A 23901-nucleotide genomic window follows, 5' to 3' on the forward strand; every position below is an offset into this window, starting at 1 on the left:
ATATGTGACAAATTAGTTTAAATAAGGATGAGGCAACTACGACAAAGGATAACTAAACTTCATTTAGGGTTGAGCAACTACGAAGAGATTCAGCAAATTCAATTAAGGATAAGCAACAGAAAAGATAATCATAACCTCAATTAAGGGTAGACAACTATAGAAGAGATAATAATAATTTTAATTAAGGATCAACAATTAGGAAAGGATAGAATGGTAATCGAAGAGGCAACAACTTCAGTTAAGGCACACAATAGTCAAATAGGCAATAAAGGTTGAACATGAAGCATTTAATTCCAATTAAGACACGTAGAATGAAACTAGTAAATGGGGAACTTAACATAACAAAACAACTTCATATCTAATGAACATAAGAGCCCTAAAGGTTATCTTTCTACAAATAAGCCCGAGCACGTACTCATCACCTAGCGTACACGAACTTCACATGACACAATTACCACTAGAGACTCAATACCTAAGAGGTAGTTTCCCCCACACAAAGTTAGGCAAGATACTTACCTTAAACCACGCTCAATCAATCAATTAGACGGCCTTAACCCTCTATTTCCAACTCCGAATGACTTGAATCTAGCCAAAATAATTTCATACTATAATTATAACTATAGGAAATTAATTTAAATAATGAAATAATGATCTTAACTAAGAATTGAAAAATCGCTCCAAAAGGTCGACCCGGGCCCGCGTCTTGGAACCCGATTAAATTTACAAAACTCGAACACCCATTCCGATACGAGTTCAACCATACTAAAATTATCAATTTTCGACATCAATTCATCCTTCAAATAATCATTATACATTTTGAAAGGTTTGTACAAATCTTTCCCAAATTTCTAATTTAATTCACTAATTAAATGATGAAAATAGCAATGGGTTCATAATATATAACAAGATTCGGGTAGAGAACACTTACCCCAATGAGTTGCTTGAAAGACCCACGAACAATCTCCCAAAACCGAGGTGTAGAACTCAAAATATGTTTAAAATATCAAACCCTCGATATAAATGGGATTCTGCCCAGGCTTTTCACATTTGCGAACAGGAATGTTGCATGTGCAGCCTTGCATTTGCACGAAAAGGTCTGCATCTGGGAACTCAACTAGCCAGCCCAGTGGTCGCACCTGCGCAAAGGTAAGCCGCACCTGCAACTTCGCAGAAGCGCACAAGAAGCCATAGATGCGGAGATCTTCGCATTTGCGATCTCTGGGCTGCAAAAGCGGCCATCGCACATGCGTTCCCAAACTCCGCAGAAAGCGAGTCCACCCAGGAAACGATGATCGCAGAAGCGACCAGGCTCACGCAGATGCGGAGCCGCACCTGCGTTCCAAAACGTCGCAGGTGCGAAGCACCAGAACCAAACCTGATCCCAAGCATGAAAATCATCTGAAAACTCATCCGAAACACACCTGGGGCTCCCGGGACCCCGTCCAAACATATCAACAAGTTCCAAAATACAACGCGGACCTACTCGAGGCCTTAAATCATATCAAATAACGCCGAAACTACAAATCATACCACGAATCGAACTCATAAATTTTCAAGTCTTCTAACTCCTAAAATTCGTGTCGAAACACACCAAATCAACCAGGAATGACGTCAAATTTTTCATGCAAGTCCCAAACGACATAACGGAGTTAATCCAACTCTCGAAATCGAATCCGGCTCTGATATCACCAAGGTCAATTCTCGGTCAAACCTCTCAACTTTCAAAAACTTTAACTTTTCAATTTTCGCCAAAATGCTTCAAATTACCCTACGGACATCCAAATCCAAATTTGGACGCACGCCTAAGTCCAAAATCACCCTACGAAACTATTGGAACCATAAAAAATTCTATTCTGGAGTCGTCTACACAAAGTCAAATTTAGGTCAACTCTTGCCGCTTAAGCTTCTAAATCATGAATCCTTCTTCCGCATCAATCTCGAATCATCCGAAGTCTGAACTCGACTACGCACGCACGTCATAACACATTACGAAACTGCTCGAGACCTTATGCCGCCGAACGAAACTTTAATTCTCAAAACGATCGGTCGGGTCCTTACAATATATTTAGAAAATAGTGATATATTAGTAGTGGGCACCCTACATACAAAATAAATTTTGGTTGAATGCAAAAGTGCATCACCGACCTTCAAATCCTGTGTTCGCCTCTAACTAGAAGAAGTATGATCAGTTTCACCTCATTATCTTTCTCAATTTATTCTGATGTACTTTGTTTAGATACTTTTTGATGTTTAAGAATTTAGGTATTTTATTTACATAACTTATTTGTTTTGAAAGGTAAAAGAAACATATTGACCAAAAAAAAACAAAAGAGGTGTATTTCTAAAAGGATGTCTAACCAAATTATATTCGACAAGTATAAACAAAAGCAAACAGTTAAATATACTTTTCATTCATTTTATCGTCAAATATTTTGTACCTTATTCGCTCTCTTGCAACACTTTTATCTCTCGCAAAATATTATTTTAATATTAATTATCATAAAATTTAGAACCTCAAAACTAAAATATTTTTTTAAAAAAGAATCAAAACACTCTTCTAAAAAATCTAAATCCTCGATTTATAGAAAAGTTAAATAAAGAAATCAAAAAGGATGTCACCCTTCAATTTAGTTACTAATTTTCATAATAGTTTCCAATCTAGGGTTTTTTTAAAAAAATTTTGTTTTCAATCGTTGCTGCCCTTTTCAAATAACAATCAAAAAACGGTTGGCTGATTTTTTAAAATGTGAACGAAGCCTTGTCATGATAAGTACATAAAAAGATGATTACCGCGCCTATATAATATCATAGAGTTCATTTGTAAAGCTAAGTATATGGAATTATTTTCTTGCCATTAGTTTGGATCTGAAATAACTCATTTGCCTCTACAAAGGTGATACTACGTTACATTAAAATACTCATTCTTGCTGCAGCAAACATTTGTAATTTTTTTTTTACAAATAATTGCTAAACAACGGTAACACAATTGATGTGTAAATCCTTTAGAATGGTTACCGCCTACAGACATATCTGAAAAGGAAATATAAATTTTATATTGCACTTTTGATCTTAGTACTTAAGTTAAAATCTTGCATATAATTAAATGGAATCTATAAGCCAATATCCATTTCTTCCTTTAAAGTTCTATCCTTCAACTTGTTGGTTTGGAAGAACTGCTATATATAGTATGATTGGTTTATTGCTTCCCAAACGTAGAAAAGGTAATGGAGATAAAGGGGAAAACTTAGATCTTCTTAGAAAAGAAAAATCTTGGTGATGTACCATCTTGTATTAGAAAGATAAAAACATAATGGGTCATAACGAATGGAGAAAGATCCTAATTTATTTGTGTTTCATGGCTTTATTATTATTTAAGATTATATTCAAGATGTACCAACATTCATGATATAGCACTTACGTTATTGTTTATGATAAAAGATGCAATTAAAAGGGTCTTGCTATTGGTAATTAGAAAGAGTGACGAGATGAATAATAACCTCATTGAGATCTTAATTAGAAAACTTTTGAAACAAAAAATTTAAAAACATGTAAATTATCATTCTTGCTATCAAATTCCTGAACTTTTTTCTTTTTAGTATTTTCTTGCTAGCTTAAACATAATATCTTGTATAAAAGAGTATTTGTATCATTTTGATTATGATTCGTCTTACTATCTGAAATTTTATGTCATATAAACAAGACAAAACAATAGATTTTTCTCCAAAATGAAATTATAGTTGAGATTACTTACAAAAAAAAATAATTGATGGTTGTATTTGTGATGTTGAAAAAATTTGGTCAGGTTTACATAATATGTGCATAATAAATTCCGTTTGAGGGATAAATATTTTTAGCCGATTGACGTGAACATTAGTTGTGATTCTTTTACCAAAAAGGCATTACCAAAATAAATTGACCTATGTCACTTGAGCAGTGCAAGGGAATCGAATAGTTTATTTTGACCCCCTATACCCGTATCGTTTAAAGGGTTTGCAATTTTATATAGTAGTTCTTTGTGAAAATAGTTGCTTTTAATGTTATCCGTAGCCAATAGAGATGACTTAAAATATAACTACTTGGACTGTACTCTTCAGTTTTCTACAGTTAGATCCATAGTCACTTTGTAAAGCATCCCATCTGAGTAGATTTTGTGGTCTAACTTTATAATGCTAATCACATTTTAAAGTACTTCAGAACCATAATTATTTCTTTACGTAAACTGATTAGTTTATTCTTTAAGTTTTTAAGCTTTATTATTTCTCTTTTGCAACAGCATACATAATATTTTTTTATTTCATATCCTTAAACAATGTTCGTCCATCTACGACTTATTCCATTTCCAAGCATCCAATTGAACTTTTAGGGTTATTTCTTCAGATGAACATCTTTTCTTATATATGCACGTTGCTGCAAATATTCTTCTAATTTGTCACGACCCAATTTCACCTAAAGATCGTGATGACGCCCAATACTACAGCTAGGCAAGCCAACTAATAAATTAAACATATATCAATTATTTTTAGAATAATTTTCTAAGTAATTTTATTCTTTTACTAGCAATATTAAAAAAATAGAAAAGATACCGATTAATTTAAATCCAAGAAATAATACAAATCCAAATTCTACCAGTGTGTGTGCCAAGACCTGGTGTCACAAGTGTAAGAGCATCTAGTAGATTATACAAAACTTCAAATACTGTCTGAAATAAAAATAGACAGAATGTAAATACAAGAAGAGGCACTGGTAGCTGCAGAACAAATCAGAAAGGCAGCTCACCACTACGCCTCTAGCTAACGTGGATATGCGATAATAGATCCTCCGCTAGTGCCTGTCTCAGATCCTGCACAAAAAGTGCAACAAGTGTAGCATGAGTACGTAAACAACGTGTACCCAGTAATAATCAAGCCTAATCTCGAAGGGGTAGAGACGAGAGGTCGACGTTGACACTCACTAAGGGTAGATAATAGTAATTAAAATAAAAATAGAATATTTAAATTAACATGATTCATAGAATTTATTTATTTAACCAACAGAAACGATTTAATTCCTTCAAATACAAACATTCCCAATCTATTAATTAAATTCACAAGCTGCAATTAAAATACCAAAGTATCATGTAATTATTAATTTTATTAGGCACGATTTCTGCTGAGGTCATGCGACCCGTTCCAGAGTGTCGTGTACACTACCGAGGGACGTGCGACGCGATCCATAGATGCATATATACTGTCGAGGCGTTCGGCCCACTCCACAAGAAAGGAGGACATTTTCTTATGTACCTCTAGAATGAGAGTATATTTATTATAAGATTAATTTGAGAGGATGAACAATTTCTTTTAACAATTAATTAATTTAAATAAAAAAAATTTAGTATATGAGATTTTCATCTTTTAATATCTTTCCCTAACAATTCACAATATATATCAAATAATTTAATTAAATAAAGAATACAATTTACACAAGTAATTCATGATTTGAGTCCTAAACTACCCGGACTTTAGCATAAATAGTAGCTACGCACGGACTCTCGTCACCTCGTGCATACGTAGCCCCCCACAATTAGCAACAATTATTGATTTAATCACCTATGAGGTAATTTCCCCCTCACAAGATTAGACAAGAGACTTACCTTGTCTCAAAGTCCACTTGTCGATCACCACGTCGCGTTAAATTCTCAATTCGATGCCAAAAAATCCGAAACTATCCAAATGTTATATAAAATAATTAATACATGTTCAATATTTCGAATTTAGGCTATTAAATAAATTACCCTAACCAAAACGGTAAAATTCCTAAAATTTATCCCTAGCCCACGTACCCGGATTTCAGAAATTTTCGGATGAAAATGTTACTCATAATCTCAAGAACTCAAATATATAATTTCTATCCAATTCCATAACTTTCGTGGTTAAATCTCACTTTTATTAAAATCTAGGTTTTTCATCTAAACCTTTAATTTCTAAGATTTACTAGTTATAATCTATCCATAATCTATGTATTTAACCCAAGGTGTATAGAATTAACTTACCTCCAAGTTGCTAGTTGAAATCCCCTCTCAAAAAGCTCTGAAATCGCCCAACAATGAAAGAAAAACGGACTAAAAATGGATTGAGCTTCGTCTGTTTTAAAGGTTCTGCCCAACAGTGATTTCCGCACCTCCGGTTCCGCATCTGCGAAAAGAGCCTCACAGGTGCTAGATTCTCCTCTTGGACTGGCTCCGTACCTGCGCCCAAAGGATAGCACCTGCGCGTCCGCTTCTGCGCCCCAAGCCTTCGCACCTGCAGAATTTTTCGCTTCTGCGACCTAATGCCGTACCTTCGAGTCTCGCACCTACGGCTGGCCAAGCGCAGGTGCGATTCTAACAGTAGTTGGGAGCTTCAGTTTTGGCTACCAATTTTCAACTTGGTTCGAGCCTGGTCCGATTGACACTCGAGGCCCCCGGGACCCCGCCCGAACATACCAACAAGTTTGAAATCATAAAATGGACTCGCTCTGTCACGATCCAAACTAACCCCTATCGTGATGGCGCCTATCGTGGAACTAGGCAAGCCGACTCATTTTCAAAATAAACCGATATTTTATTTCAAAGATAATTTCAATGTTATTTAACATAAAAACCTTCATAAAGGAGTTTAAATCAAAACAAAAGTGCGGAAAAGAAAAGTCCGACATCGGGGTGTCACTAATCATGAGCATCTACTATCATTTGTCTGACAATATCAAGACTAACATAGTCTGAAAAATAGCTAAATACAATTAAAGAAAGATAAGAGGGAGAAGAGCAGGGGCTGCGATCGCCAAGCAACTACCTTGCTATACCCGAGAAAATCTATAACCAGAATACTCAACAACCGCTACCATGTCCAGCTACACCTGGATCTGCACACAAGGTGCAGGGAGTAACGTGAGTACACCAACTCAGTAAGTAACAACAATAAATAAAGACTGAATAGTAGTGACAAGCAATGAAGCATATAAAGTTCATATCATGAAATCTCCGTAAAATATCACATGCTTTAAAAATCAAGATTTGAATAAAAACATCTCGTTTAAACCCAGTTCCAGTAAAATCATTTAAAGATATTTTTCAACAGTTTTCAAATAGAGGCTCAATGCAAGGTAAGCAAAAATGATGAAATCATAAACAACCCCTCGGGCAAAATATCACTCATATACAACCCCTCAGGCAAACCTCAAAGTCACTCATGCCTCTCAGGCATACCTCACAATCACTCATGCCACTCGGGCATACCTCACCATCACTCATTCCACTCGGGCATACTTCACAATCACTCATACCTCCCAGTCACTCAGCACTCGGCACTAGGCACTCCGCACTCACACTCAGTAGGTACCTGCGCTCACTGGGAGTGTGTACAGACTCCGGAGGGGCTCCTTCAGCCCAAGCGCTATATCAAGCCAAATCATGGCATAAATCACTCAGGACCTCGGCCTATATCAAACATGCTGCGGCGTGTAGCCCGATCCCATATATATCCTCACAAATCAGGCCATCGGCCTCACTCAGTCATAAACCTCTCAAGCCACTCGGGCATTTCAGTGAAAACAGGGTATTCAACCCAAAACAACATTTATATGCATCAAACCCGAGTAATAAAAGTTGAGTTATGCAGTAAACAGGTATAACCATGACTGCGTATAGATTTTCAATCGAAAACAGTGAGAGAATAGTAAGAAAAGGCCCCTAAGGGTCCACACAGCACTGACACAAGGCTCAAAACATGGCATTCAGCCCAATTTACAGAAACTCTTTCTAAAACATATAAGTATCATATAGTTTCAACAAAATATGCAACTTTACAATTGCTACGGGACGGACCAAGTCACAATCCCCAACAGTGCACGCCCACACGCCCGTCACCTAGCATGTGTTTCACCTCAAAATAGTAGAATGATATGAAATCTGAGGTTTCATCCCTTCAGGACTAGATTTACAATCGTTACTTGCCTCAAACCGTGTAATTCTTTATTCCGCTATGTCCTTGCCAAGAGAATTTAACTCCAAAAGCCTCGTATCTAGCCACATCATTCAATACCAATTATTGTAATTAATTCCATAAGGAAATACTAATTTTTCAATAAAATCCGAAATTAACTCAAAAATCACCCGTGGGGCCCATGCCTCGAAACCCAACAAAAGTTACAAAGTATGAACGCCCATCCAACCACGAGTCCAACCGTACAAATTTCACCAAATTCCAACATCAATTTGACCCTCAATCTTTAATTAAAGTCTATGAAGATTTCTACCATTTTCAACCTAATCTTTACCCATTTGAACTTAACATTCTTTCCACAACCTTATTGGTATGTATACATAATACTCTTACACCCAAGAATCATACTATTATGCACCCATCTTTACTCCAAACTCAAAATTGAAGAATTAGGGAAAGAAATCCTTACCTCTTTGAAGCCCTAGCAAGATCCTTGTGAAATCTTCAAACCTTGAACCGGAATTGATGGATAAATGACTAAGTCTTAGCTTTCTCTCTCTAAAATACTCTCACTTATCTTTAAAATGTCAGATTTTGGCTCAAAAATGATCTTCAAGGGCTATAAATCGAAGTTGGGTCGGGTCAAAAATTAGAAAGAATGGAAGCTCTGACGCAGTTATGCAGTCGCATAAGCGATCGCATAACAGGTATGCGGTCCGCATACCGGCTGCATAATTTGGCCTCTAAAGCTGGGCGTTACTGACCCGGTCTGCGGTCATTATGCGATCCGCATACTTATTCTGCGGTCGCATAATGCACCGCAAAACAGGTCTGCGGCCGCATAGTGCACCGCAGATTTTCTTCAAATCTTGCCCCTCTCCTGATTCACTTTGCGACCATTATGCGGTCCGTAGAGTGATTCTGTGACCGCATAGTGGTCGCAGAAATGACCTTTTTTCCGACAAAATTTTCCTTTACACATCGGTGCATTGTTCAACCCAAAAAGTCCGAGCCGCGAGAAATTTCTATAATCTTTGTACTAATTGATCTACCTCGGCACCACCAAACCTTAATTTCCTTAGCAAAATTTCTCCAGGGTCGTTACACATAAATCAACATCCGGTCAACCTTTTCAACTTAAATTCTAAACCTTGGATTTAAGTGCTCCAAATCATTACAAAACCTCACCGGACCCAAATCAATTACCCCGGCAAGCCAAATAACAACTGTAATCCACAATTTGAGCAGCAAATGGGGAAACCGAATTATAATACTCAAAACGACCGACCGGGTCGTTACACGCTCGAAACCTCGGAACGTGTAAAATAACATCAAAACTAAGAATCACACCTCAAACAAAATTGATTCAACTTAAAATTTTTAAGTTCTTTAATTTACTTCCAATGAGCCAAAACATATTTAAACTACTCGGAATGACATGAAATTTTGTGTGCAAGTCTTAAATCACCATACAAAACTATTCCCAAATTTGAAATTTCAAACGGACTTCAATTACTCCAAAACCTGATCCAACCCAAATTTAAAGAGAACTTTAAACCTTCAAATAGTTGATTTTCACTATTAAGCGTCAAAATGCTCCCGGGTTATCCAAAACCCAATTCGAACATGCGTCCAAGTCCAAAATCATCATACGAACCTATTGGAACCGTCAAATTCCGATTTCGAGGTCATTTTTCAAAATATTGACCCAAGTCAAACTTGGCCTTTTAAGGCCAACTTAAGGAACCAAGTGTTCCGATTTTAACCCAAATATTTTCAAATCCCGAACCAACCATCCTCGCAAGTCATAAATTAATGAAAGCACATACGGAGAGTTTTATTTAGGGGAACGGGGTTCTAAAAGTCAAAATGACCGGTTAGGTCATTACATAATTCATTTGTCTTACTCATGAATATGTTACTATTGTTGATGTCTTGAGGGAATACTTTTCCTAGAGTTTATATTCTTGAGCCCCTTAATTTTATAGTTTACCATACATATACTTTGCCTTGAAAAGGACCATCATTTTATGTCATTTAGAAGCTAACGATGATACAATCCAACTTATATGAGGTGTAGAGGTAGCTTATGTACATAGTTATTTATTACCACAGTCTTATAAGTTCTATTTGGAACTTCATTTTGGGTCATATTTCTTACATCATTAACAATAATTAGATATGTAGAGCTATCTGTTATGAATGTGTAAGTGGGAACAATATATAATACTGTTGTCTAATTGTGATGCTTATCTTAGTTCGCATGTATTATTACACTTTGATTGTTTATCTTCATGGTATTAGACGATTATAATGATCATTATTGATTATTCACTTGTACTTTATTTTTTTATGTATAATTATTTATTCAAAATTTTACTTTAATATTAATATAATTTTACACAGAGGTGTATTATATGACTCAATATACACGTGCAACGCATATGTAGAGAAACTAGTTAAATATTAATCCAATCTCTAGATTCAACTCCAATTTTAATTAATTAAACTTCAATCGTGAGTCTCATCCACAAGTATATATGCTGGTGCATGAAATAATTTGGTGTGTTCAAATATCACTTGTCAGACGTGTACCTGCATATACTTTGTCATGACCTGGCATTTCCATCTTCGGGGCCGTGATGGCGCCTAACATTTCACTTGCTAGGCAAGCCGGCGTTAGAGGATATTTAAGCCAAATTTTAATCAATTCAATTAAGTAAATCCAATTAAGCCGAAAAGAAACTAAATCGGAATACAAATGACATAAAACCAATAATATCTAAGTACAATCAGGATCTGGAGTCACAAGTTCACGAGCTTCTAGTATCTCTACAAAATAGAGTTTGAAATAAATACAATTGTCTCGAATGAAAAGAATAGTAAATAGGAAAAATGGAAGGGGACTTCAAGGTCTGCGGACGCCAGCAGATCTACCTTGAGTCTACGAATGCCAATCTGAGCTGATACGCCTCACGGACAGCTGCGACCAGTACCAAAATCTGCACAAGAAGTGCAGAGTATAGTATGAGTACAACCGACTCAATGTACTCCGTAAGTGCCGAGCCTAACCTCAACGAGATAGTGACAAGGCTATGATAGGACACCTACGTAAATAAATTTGTACAGACGGAAATATATGTACAATATAATAACAAATAAAGAATTAACAAGTACTATTGGGAGGGGACATGCGAAAGGGGTACAAGATACGATAACTACAACAGGGAATGATAATAAGAAATAGTCAATAAACCTTCAACCAACAAAATGAACAAACATAATGAATAAAACTACACGGCATCACCCTTCGTGTTTATACTCTCAGCCTCACCATGAAACAGTAATAATAGCACGACATCACCCTTCGTGCTTTTACTCTCAATCTCACCATAAAATGGTAAATACGGTACGGCATCACCCTTCTTGCTTTTACTCTAAATTTCATCATGAACAATAGATACGGCACGACATCACCCTTCGTGCATTAACTCTCAAATATGGCACGACATCACCCTTCGTGTATTAACACTCAAATACGGCACAACATCATCCTTCGTGCATTAACACTCTCCCTTACCATGTAACAATGAACATATAACAACAAGGAGATAGAACAAGCAAGATCAAGTCTTATGTCAACAATGGTTCCTCTATACCAACCTCTACTTCAGAAACAATGCTCAATTATCATAGATAGTCCATAAGAGCTGAAATAACAATCAATTTAGTAATTAACTAGTCTAAGCATGGATATTAAGATCAAAGAAAGAAATAAATTACAAGGAACAAGTCTCATCCGCATGCTTTAACCCAACAACAACGCATAAGTACTCGTCACCTCACATATACGTTTTACCCCAATATTTGAACAAGTAGCACATAACAAATAAGTCCTAATCCCTCAAGTCAAGGTTAACCACGACACTTACTTCGCTCCCAAAGATCAACTCAAAGCTCAACCACGACTTTGCCTTTCAAACAAGCCTCCAAACCAACCAAATCTAGCAAATTAACAACCAAACGATTCAAAATAAGTCTTAGGAATTACCCACGAATGAAAAAGATTCAATTTAGTCATAATTGAAAAATGTCAACAAAAGTCAACTTCCAGGTCCGCTTAGTCCAAACCAGAAATTCGGACCAAAACTCGATTACCCATTCACCTTTGTAACGACCCGACCGGTTGTTTTGAGTATTACAACCCCGTTTCCCCATTTACTGCTCAAATTATACCTTACGGTTGTTATTCGACTTATCGGGGTAATTGGTTCGGGTCCGATGAGGTTTTGGAATGATTTGGAATACTTAGTTCCAAGCTTTAGAACTTAATTCGAAAAGGTTGACCGGATGTTGACTTATGTGTAACGACCCCAGATAATTTTTGCTAAAGAAATTAAGGTTTTGTGGTGCCGAGGTTGATTAATTAGTACAAAGGTTGAACAATGCACTGGAGAATAAAGGAAAATTTTTGCCAGAAAAATTCATTTTTGCAACCCACTATGCGGTCGCAGAATTACTTTGCGGACCCGCATAATGGTCGTATAGTGAATCAGAGGTGGGGCAGCTTGGAGGAAGATCTGCGGTACATTATGCGACCGCAGACCAGTTCTGCGGTGCATTATGCGACCGTAGAATAGGTCTGCGGGCCGCATAACTACCGCAGACCCAGGAAGGCGACCCCCAGTTTTGGGCACCAATTTTTGCGGCTGATATGCGGACCGCATATCAATTCTGTGATCGCATATGTGACCGCAGAGTGTGTTTCAGAGCTTTATTTTTCTGGTTTTATAAACCCGACCCCATTCTTATAAAATACTACTGAGGGTCATTTTGAAGAGTTTCATATGATATTTTAGAGAGTATTGAGAGCATCTTAGAGGGAGAAAGTGAAAACTTAGTCAATTGTTCATCAATTCTTATTCAAGGCTTGAACATTTCACAAGGATCTTGCTAGGGCTTCAAAGAGATAAGAATTTCTTTCCCCAATTCTTCAATTTTGAGTTTGGAGTAAATGATGGGGGGGGGGGGGGGGTTAAGAGTGTTATTTATATATGTTTGTATCAATAAGGTTTGTAGCAAGGTTGTTGAGTTTAAATGGGTAAGGATTGGGTTGAAAATGGTAGAAATCTTCAAAGACTTTAATTAAAGATTTGAGGGTTGAGTTGATGTCGGAATTTGGTGAAATTTATATGGTTGGACTCGTGGTTGGATGTGCGTTCATATTCCGTAACTTTTGTATGGTTCCGATACGTGGCCTCCACGGGCGATGCTTGAGTTAATTTTGAATTTTGTTGGAAAATTAGTATTTTCATATGCAATTAATTCCCATAATTTGTATTGATTGAATTGAATTATTTGTGACTAGATTCGAGGCGCTCAGATATCAATTCTCGTGGCAAGGGAATAGCGGAATAAAGAATTATACAGTTTGAGGTAAGTAACAGTTTTTAATTTAGTCCTAAGGGTATGAAATCTCAGATTTTATGATATGTGATTGGTTTTGAGGTGACGCACATGCTAGGTGACGGGTGTGTGGGCATGCACTGTAGGAATTATGACTTGGTCAATTTCATAGAACTGTGTAGTTAAATAATCTGTTGATATCCGTACGTTTTTCCACGTATTAGAGAAATTGGTATATAGATCATATGATTACATTGTTGGGACCCACAGAGGTCGTGTACTTGTGGAATTATCTACTAAATTATTGTTTTGCACTCAATCATGGTTCTATTTGCTTATTTTTACCTCAGTCTCTCTTATTCATTATTGATGCTTCATATCATTGTTGTTGGGCTGCTTATCATGATTTCTGAGAGCCCGAGAGACTGGAGAGATTGATGACTGAGTGAGGTCGAGGGCCTAATTGTGAGGATATTTATGGGATCGGGCTGAACGTTGTAGCATGTTTCATTGATTTATGCCATGATTGGCTTGTTATAGCGTTTGGGATGAAGGAGCCCCTCCGAAGTCTGTACACACCCCCAGTGAGCGCATGTACCTAATGAGTGCGAGTGACGAGTGCTGGGTGATTGTGAGGAATGAGTGACTGTGAGGAATGAGTGAATGGGAGGACTGAGTGATTGTTACTCTGAGAGGATGCATTGATTTCATTATTTCTGCATTTCAGTTGTCACATATCACTGTTTTGGAATATTTCTAAAAGACATTATCTTCTGTTTGAATCGAAGTTGATATGAAATTATTGTGGAATTGTAAAAGTTGAACTTGAGAGTATGCCTACCCTTTTATGTTGGAAATTACTGTATTTCGACTTAGCCGTGAAACTCGTCACTACTTTTAGTTCTTTATTTCTTATTGTTACTTACTGAGTTAGTTTTACTCATACTACACCCTGCACTTCGTGTGCAAATTCAGGTGATCCCGGATACAATGGGTGTTGATTCTTTCACACGGTTGATTTTCCGGAGATTCAAAGGCAGCTGCCATTTTTCGCAAACCTTGTCTTTCCTTCCCTATCCTTTTGTTTATTGTATTTGGTCTCAGATTATTATAGACCATATTTTTCAGACTTGTAATGTATAGATGCTCATGTACTCAGTGACACCAGGTTTTGGGAGTGTTTGTATCGGTATTTGTGAGGTTTTTGGTATTGTATTAAATATTTTGTATTAAGGGAAATCGGGGGCTATTGATGTTGTCGGCTTGCCTAGTATTGAGATAGGCGCCATCACGACATGTTAGGATTTTTGGGTCATGACAACCCCCGAGCCCGGTTATGTAATTTGTTTCAAAATCCGACCTCAATTTGAGGTCTAAGTTCCAATTTTGTAAAAATCCCTAATTCTTCCCAAATTCCCAAATTCCACTATAACAATCCTAGATTTTAGGTTGAAATCTCATGAAGTGTAACGAAAAATTTAAAGAAAGTAGGTTAGGATCACTTACCAATGAATTGGGGAAGAAGAACTCTTAGGAAAATCGCCTCTAATGTTTCTAAGTTTGAAAATTTGAAGAATGAGAGAAAATCCCATCCAATTCAGATTTTGATCAGGCGTAGATGTTACAATTGCGACCTGGGGTTCGCAATAGCGAACCCTGCAAATGTGAGTAAAACATCGCAATTGCGAAGTCTTCGCATTCCTGCTGCCTTCGCAAATGCGAACAATATGTCCCCAAATGCGAAACTGAAGGGATCGCAAATGTGACCCCTTACCTCGCAAATGCAAAAGTCCATCCCCCAGCCCATGCTCGTAAATGCGAAGACTTCTTCGCAAATGCGAGATCTGCAGACAACACCAGAAAACACTCATACACCAGCTATGATTCTAAGTCCAAATTCACTCTGTAGCCTATCTGAAACTCACCCGAGTCCTCGGGGCTCCAAACCAAATATGCACACAAGTCCAAAAATATCATACGAACTTGCTCGCATAATCAAATCACTAAAATAACATCTAGAACTATGAATCGGATACCAAATCAAATGAAAGTTTCAAGAAAACTTTAGAACTTCTATTTTAACCACCGGACGTACGAATCACGTCAAACTAACCCTGTTTCTCACCAAATTTGACAGACACGTCATAAATATAGTAATGGACATATACTGGGTTCCGAAACTAAAATATGGATCTGATATCAACAAAGTCAAATACTGGTTAATTCTTTAAAGTCATTAAGCCTTTAAACTTCAAAATTTTGACAAAAAGTGATAACTCGTGCTAGGGACCTCCGAATTCGATTCCAGGCATACGCTCAGGTCCCAAATCACGATACGGACCTACGAGGACCATTAAAATACGGATCCAGGTCCATTTGTTCAAAATATTGATCAAAGTCAACTCAAATAGATTTTAAAGGCAAAATTTTATATTTTATCAATTTTTAACATAAAAGCCTTTCGGAAAAATACCCGGATCGCGTACGTAAATCGAGGAAGGCTTAAGGAAGCTATTGGGGATTTCGAAATACAGAATTAAGGTTTAAAACTCTAGATGACCTATAGGGTCATCACACACTTATTCTTATTTTTTTTTTCTTATTATAATCATCATGGTGGTTCATTATTTGCATAAAATATTTGAATAATATTTTTACTTGTAAATTATTTTATTATATCACTAGTAAAGTTATCCGCATAAAATTTTCATGTAGCGCCAGTTTTGCACCACCGATTGTTACTTGTGATCATATTTGAAAGTTATGTTTCAAATTTGAGCTCATTTAGAGTAGATTTGGGTATTGAATCGTGTGTTGGATTGTTGAAATTCGATGAACAAGTTTATGTTTTAGAACATTAGATTTTGAATATCTAAAGTTGTCTGAAATTGTATTGAAAATTGAACTACTTAAGATACATATTTTGAATCTGATTTGAATATGAAGTTTTATTGCTACTTAAGATTCAAATTTCTAAAGTTTTAATTGAAAGATTGAAGAACTTGAATCTGAAGTTGTATTGAAAAAATTGAACTACTTAAGATTTGAAATTCTGAAGTTAAAGTTGAAAGATATGAGAACTTCAAATTTGATTTTTGAAGTTGCACTAAAGAAATTGAACTACTTCAAATCCGAACGAGTACACTTTATAAAGTTTTATCCAATGCGAATATAAATTTAATAGTGGCCCCCAAAAAGGGTATATATGCAAATGCCCCGTTATTTGCGCTTTGCATTCTATGGAAATTTGAGTAAATTTATGAAGTATTTCTTTTCTAATAACAGAAGATTACAACCAAATGAAAGTTTAGAATGCATATGTCTAATACATAAAAACTTATAATATTAAGAAATGTTATAGTTGTTCATTTGAAACAGATTAGGACATATTAATTCAGTCTAAAGAATATTTGAGAAAAAGTAAATACTTCATTTGAAAATAAGTACTTGTGCAAATGAATGGAATTCCTATAATAACCATAAGTATATGCAGAAAGGAATATGAACTTGCTAAAACATATTTAGGAATATGAACTTAAAACTCTCAAAAACCCTACTTTATTAATTTTCCCCACTCAAATTTTAATCTTTCATAGAAGGAACATAAAAGACGACTATATCCGGGTAAAGCGGGTGTACTATATTTCTAGTGCTTTGCTGCTTCGTTATTCTTTTGTGCATTTTTTATCAATCTCTTTCTCCCTTCACTACCAAAAAAATGAGATATAGAAATATTTCGTCCTAGACCGCACTGGTAGGATTTCACTGGGTTAATATAGTGTTCACACTATTTTTCATTTCTTTTATAGTATTGGACTTTTATTACTGGTTATTATTATTGCTTTTCTATCTATTTTCGGGCTCTTACGATGTTGTTATTATCTTTCTACTTTTTGTTGCTGCTACTTATCTATTGTCTCTTTTCGTCTTCTTGAGCGGAGGGTCTAACGGAAATAGTCCCTTTACTCCTCGGGGTAGGGGTAAGGCAATGATGTACGCATAAAGTTTCGTAAGCGGTGTCACTATTTAAAAAAGTGAACAAATGAATAGATTATTGTAACGGCAAGCGGTGCCATTTTTTATATTTATACCAAATATTTTATATTATTTATTATTTATACATACGGATGACGAAAATAATTCGACGAAGCGGTGTCACGTGACACTACTTCAAGCAAGGTGCCTACGCCCCTGGGTAAGGTCTGCATACACACTACCCTCCCTAGACCCTACCGGTAGGCAGTGGCGGATGCAGAATTTTAAGATCGTGGGTGCTCACTTTCTTTTAATATAAAGGTGCTAACAATCACATAATATAAGCGCAAATTATTCGAACGGGGCGATGAAAAAAACTAATGAGAAAAATACAATTACTATTGTCATTACCAAAAATGACTTCTAGCCACGAGTCACTATAATAATGTTATCATTACAAAAAAAAGGACTTCTAGTCATATCTCATAACTGTGCTCGATGACTTTTCATATGTTGAAAACGATGAATAATAGCATCATTGTTGACACTTGAAAATATCTTATGCTCTACATAGCATACTAAACAACTATTTAAAAATTCATCACCGATGTTGTTACGAAGTTCACTTTTGATGTAGTTCATGGATGAGAAAGCTCGTTCCACAGAAACTGTAGCAAAAGGAAGAATGGGAGTCAACTTGATAAGCAAATAAACAAGTGGCCAAGTTTGATGCAGATCTTACTTAACCAACACTTTAGCAAGATCACTAATTCCCTTCATGCCAAAGAACCTCTTGTCAACACCACATGCATAAACTATAAACTATCAAGCTGACAACTGAGATCTCGAAGCTTGATACTATCAAACTCATTCGGATAATATTCAGCCAACCTCATTATCCCGTTCGTATCAAAATTACCAAATGAATTAATTGAATTTAAGCTAGCCATACTGAGGAGTAAGTCAGTACTCACAACATCAAAGCGACAGTTAAGCTCTTGAAAATACAAATCTATAACAGCATAAAAAATGTCGACACACAAATAATGAGAATATGTAACCTCAAGAGCTCTACGCTTCGACTTCCCAGGAAAGTAGCTAGCATCTATCTTTGGAATTATTATATCATGTTTATCACAGAAAGAAGAGACATCTTCCATTAAAAATCCAAATTCACTATTCCTCATACTTTGTAATTGTTGCTTTGTAAGAGCAAGGAGTCCCATAACATTGACAATATCTTGATCCATCCTTTGTAATGCAAAGGTCAACTCATTTGTCATTGTTAAAACTTTTAACATCAAGTGCAACATAAAAGCAAAATCAAATTCCTTAATCTTACCCATAAGACTTTCAATAACAATTCTGTCGGCATAGTTTGGACACTCACGTGCAGTAAATTCAAGCACATGAATAATCGATGGAAATAGGACAATAAGGTTATCCAACGTTTTATAATGAGAACCCCAACGAGTATCACCTAGTCGCTGAAGCCCACGTTCTTGATTTAATCCTCGTCCAGTATGAACTTCACCTGATTTGAGCAACTCCTCTAATTTTTCAGCTTGATGTTCTCGAAGCAAATCCCTGCGCTTAAAAGATGCTCCAACAATATTTAAGACATTAGTAACTATATAAAAAAGTCATCTACATCTGAATGCTTCTTTGCAAGAGCCACAGGTGTTAATTGCAATTGGTGAGCGAAACAGTGAATGCAATATGCTGATGGAGACTCATTCAAAATCAAAGTCTGAACACCATTTAGCTCTCCCTACATGTTACTAGCCCCATCATAACCTTATCCACGTATTTGCGTTGCACTTAATGAGTGATCAGAAAGAAAAGAGCAGATTGCTTTTTCAATGACATAGTCGATGTATTACTAACATGAACAATACCAACAAATATCTCTATGACTTCGCCTTCTTTGTTAACATATCTCAAAACAGTAATATTTGATCTTTGTGTGATATGTCTTTTGATTCATCAACTAGTATCCCAAAAAAATCCCCATCCAGGTCTTCAATGATAGCTTTGATTATTTCTTTAGCACAAACATCGACAATATCTTTTTGAATACTTCGAGAACACATCATTTCATTTCTTGGAGCATTTTCTAATATAATGCTTCCAATATCCCGATCAATATCTCCATACCATTGCAAAAGCTCAAGAAAGACACCTCTATTTGTAGAATATTGACTCTCATCATGCCCACGGAATGGCAAACTTAGTCTCAAAATAAATCTTGTCACATCGATTGAAGAACTCAAGCGACGTCGAGACTCACTTTTTTCTTTCTCAGATTGTTTGTCAAAAGAAGTGCGAATTGATTGTGATTGATTCATTAAATCAAGCATCCTGTTGAAATACTTGTGGATGCTATTTACTTCTCCAACATGAGCTTTAAATCTTTCAATAGCCTTGTTCCAAGCTTTAAAGCCATTTTTTGTAAAAGCATCTCCCGTATTTCCATGACTTTCATGTTCATTTTTGAACAAATAGCAATAGAAACAATATGCAGCATCATTTGATATACTGTATTCCAACCACTTAGAATGTTGACCCTTAAACCAACCAGGACAAAACTGACGCATTGTCTTCCTAAATTTAGTTTTAGGAAAATCATGATTCACAGGCTGGCAAATCTTTTTTTTGAATATAATATATTCTAACTTTATCACGTATATTAGGGCTGTATTCTGTAATAGGCTTTCTATCTCCCGGATCAGCGTTGAGAGATTCTAAATCAAGATCAGAAAGAAATTTGTCCCTCTGAATTTCCGGAGCTATGGATGAAGCAATAGATGGATTAGTAGAACTAGAACTTGGTTGCCCAACATTCGTTCTTCCGACAAAACTATCCATCTCGATTCACAAAGATTGATGAAATATTCCTACAGAATAAGATTCAATTTTACCTAAAATTCAATTCAAATAATTCAACTAAATCTTATTGGGGAACGCATGCCCCTCTATAACAATACAAATAATAAAGCAATAACAACATATTTAACCACATTGCACCGAAAAATTGATCACACTTCTTTATAACTAAAAATATCAGAAATATTTATTCTTTCGGAAGATAAGATGAAAACTAACAAATTTTCGAAGCAATGAGCCAATGAGGATAAATTCATCAATCACACAAACTGATACTAATAACCTACATTTATCCCAAAAAAAATCAGTTTTAAAATTAAGTCAGAAATAAAGATAAATTAATTTTTCACTTTTTGACAAGTACGCATAAAAAAATACTGAATCTATTTTACAAAGCATAGGTAATAAGAATTTTAATTTGTAAAACCCAATATCTTCGATAAAATATTGCAATTTATACCCAAAATCTCTAGCTAACTAGCTTAAATCAAAATACCAAATCTTATTACCTTGTTTCTTGTGTTTTAATTTTGAGATGGGGAGGTCAGGAAAACTTGTTATTCACTGTGTAGCCTGCGAAACCTACAAGGAGAACTGGAGAAGCCGAGAAGGATTCTGTTTTAGTATTTTCGTTTGGTGTTTTTTGAAAGCCTACCAATGTTTTAACTTTTAACATTAGCGGATTCAGGATTTTAAGATCGTGGGTACTCACTTTCTTTTAATATAAAGGTGTTATCAATCACATAATATAAGCGCAAATTATTCAAACGGGGCGATGGAAATAACTAGTGAGAAAAATATAATTACTATTGTCATTACCAAAAATGACTTCTAGCCACGAGTCACGATAATAATGTTATCATTTAAAAAAAAGGACTTCTAGTCATATCTCATAGCTGTGCTCGGCGACTTTTCATATGTTGAAAACGATGAATAATAGCATCATTGCTGACACTTGAAAATATCTTACGCTCTACATAGCATACTAAACAACTATTTAAAAATTCATCACTGATGTTGTTACGAAGTTCACTTTTGATGTAGTTCATGGATGAGAAAGCTCGTTACACAGAAGCTGTAGCAACAGGAAGAATGGGAGTCAACTTGATAAGCAAATAAACAAGTGGCCAAGTTTGATGCAGATCTTACTTAACCAACACTTTAGCAAGATCACTAATTCCCTTCATGCCAAAGAACCTCTTGTCAACACCACAGGCATAGACTATAAAACTATCAAGCTGACAACTGAGATCTCGAAGCTTGATGCTATCAAACTCATTCGGATAATATTCATCTAACCTCATTATCCCGTTCGTATCAAAATTACCAAATGAATTAACTGGATTTAAGCTAGCCATACCGAGGAGTAAGTCAGTACTCACAACATCAAAGCGACAGTTAAGCTCTTGAAAATGCAAATCTATAACAGCATAAAAAATGTCGACACGCAAATAATGAGAATATGTAACCTCAAGAGCTCTACGCTTCGACTTCCCAGGAAAGTAGCGAGTGTCCATCTTTGGAATTATTATACCATGTTTATCACAGAAAGAAGAGACATCTTCCATTAAAAATCCAAATTCACTATTCCTCATCGTTTGTAATCGTTGCTTTGTAAGAGCAAGGAGTCCCATAACATTGACAATATCTTGATTCATCATTTGTAATGCAAAGTTCAACTCATTTGTCATTGTTAAAACTTTTAACATCAAGTGCAACTTAAAAGCAAAATCAAATTCCTTAATCTTACCCATAAGACTTTCAGCAACAATTCTGTCGGCATAGTTTGGACACTCACGTGCAGTAAATTCAAGTACATGAATAATCGATGGAAATAGGACAATAAGGTTATCCAACGTTTTATAATGAGAATCCCAACGAGTATCACCTGGTCGTTGAAGCCCACGTTCTTGATTTAATCCTCGTCCAGTATGCACTTCACCTGATTTGAGCAACTCCTCTAATTTTTCAGCTTGATGTTCTCGAAGCAAATCCCTGCGCTTAAAAGATGCTCCAACAATATTTAAGACATTAGTAACTATACAAAAAAAGTCATCTACATCTGAATGCTTTTGTGCAAGAGCCACTAATGTTAATTGTAATTGGTGAGCGAAACAGTGAATGCAATATGCTGATGGAGACTCATTCAAAATCAAAGTCTTAACACCATTTAGCTCTCCCTACATGTTACTAGCCCCATCATAACCTTATCCACGTATTTGCGTTGGATTTAATGAGTGATCAGAAGGAAAAGAGCAGATTGCCTTTTTCAATGACATATCTGATGTATTACTAACTAGTGGAGGATTCTTTTTCTCCTTTTCCTCTTCTAATTAATAAATAAGAGGAAATAGAAAAAATGGGGAAAAAAGTAAAAGAAGGTAAGTAATAAATTGGCATGGAAAAGGATTAGAAAACAAGAAAGTTAGCGATTTATTAAATAAGGAAAAGTGTTATTGTTTTGGAAAATTTTTTTTGTTGCCAGCAAGATTCGATCTTGCAATGTTACGTGTCCAGTCACCCAACCTCAGCCTCCAAACCAAACCACCCATTGAACTTGTTTTTATATTGGGTGCTTGCTAATATAATATATCAGTTTTCATAAAATTTCTCTATTAATATACCGAGTCCCCGTCGGAGTCAGTGGGTGCTGCAGCACCCAGAACCTTACACGTGGGTCCGCCCCTGCCTGTAGGATTTTACTGAGTTATTATTGTTGTAAACTACGTAAATCCTGGGCTAAATAGGATTTGTCGCTAAATGCCTAATTTCATCGCTAATCGGCTAATGTTTCGCTAGTATTACCAAGCTAAAACCATCAGTCGCAAATTCCATTGCTAAAACCAATTTCTTGGGGTGGTATTTTATCATCTCTTTTAAATTTATAGGAGAAATTTAGAGCGTTAAGGGTGTGTTTGGTACGAAGGAATGTTTTCCAATTTTTCCATGTTTGGTTGGCTTAAATGTTTTGAAAAATATTTTCTTCATCAACTTATTTTTCCTCCATTTGGAGGAAATTGTTTTCCCTATCAAAAAGAGGGAAAATATTTTCCAAAACTCTTTTCAACCTTTTCCACCCTATTCCCCATGCCCATCAACCCACCCCATCCCCAACCCACTCCTCCCGACCACACCCCACTCACCCCAACCTCGCCCACCACCCAACCTAAATAGAATTATTATTAAGAGTATTTTCTTTTCATGTTGTAGATAGATTATTATTTTTTATTTCAACAAAATGAATATATTCTTTTCATGATGTAGTAAAAGTATTTTCTTTCATTTCAATAAAACAAGTACTTGCTTTTCATGATGTAGAAAAAAGATTTTCTCATTTTAACAAACGGAGTACTTTCTTTTCATGATGTAGAAAAAATATTTTCTTTCATTCTACAAAATGAGTAATTTTCTTTCATGTTGTAGTAAAAATACTTTCTTGTTCAACAAAATAAAGTATTTTGTTTGTAGTTATCAAGCTCAAATTTTAACGTTGTACTTGTGTAAAAAAGTAAAATAACACATTAGTTCATTTGGGTTTGTATGAATTTTGAAAAGAATAATTAAATTCTTGAAGAAAATAAAGTGGAAGAGTAGCTTGGGGGGGGGGGGGGAGGAGTGTACAAGAAACATGAGGATTTTGGGGAAGGTGAGTTGAGGAGAGTAGCATAAAAAATTA

At 35.8% G+C, this 23901-nt stretch overlaps 2 protein-coding genes across 2 annotated transcripts; both read right to left on the minus strand.

Annotated features, from left to right (window-relative positions):
- Window positions 1-18154: 18154 nt before the first annotated feature.
- Window positions 18155-19936, minus strand: LOC104114248 (uncharacterized). Its single transcript, XM_009624643.3, has 2 exons — window positions 19287-19936; window positions 18155-18926 (listed from the first exon to the last, which is right to left on the minus strand). The coding sequence occupies exons 1-2, from the start codon at window positions 19934-19936 to the stop codon at window positions 18155-18157; spliced, it is 1422 nt and encodes a 473-aa protein (XP_009622938.3).
- Window positions 19937-21370: 1434 nt separating this feature from the next.
- LOC104114258 (uncharacterized) lies at window positions 21371-22777 on the minus strand. The gene is made up of 3 exons (XM_070198430.1): window positions 22708-22777; window positions 22490-22554; window positions 21371-22405 (listed from the first exon to the last, which is right to left on the minus strand). Exons 1-3 carry the CDS (start codon window positions 22775-22777, stop codon window positions 21371-21373), a joined length of 1170 nt encoding a protein of 389 aa, XP_070054531.1.
- Between the last annotated feature and the right edge of the window lie 1124 nt (window positions 22778-23901).

The sequence above is a fragment of the Nicotiana tomentosiformis genome, chromosome 3 (assembly GCF_000390325.3).
Source record: "Nicotiana tomentosiformis chromosome 3, ASM39032v3, whole genome shotgun sequence".
Taxonomy (NCBI): Eukaryota; Viridiplantae; Streptophyta; class Magnoliopsida; order Solanales; family Solanaceae; genus Nicotiana; species Nicotiana tomentosiformis.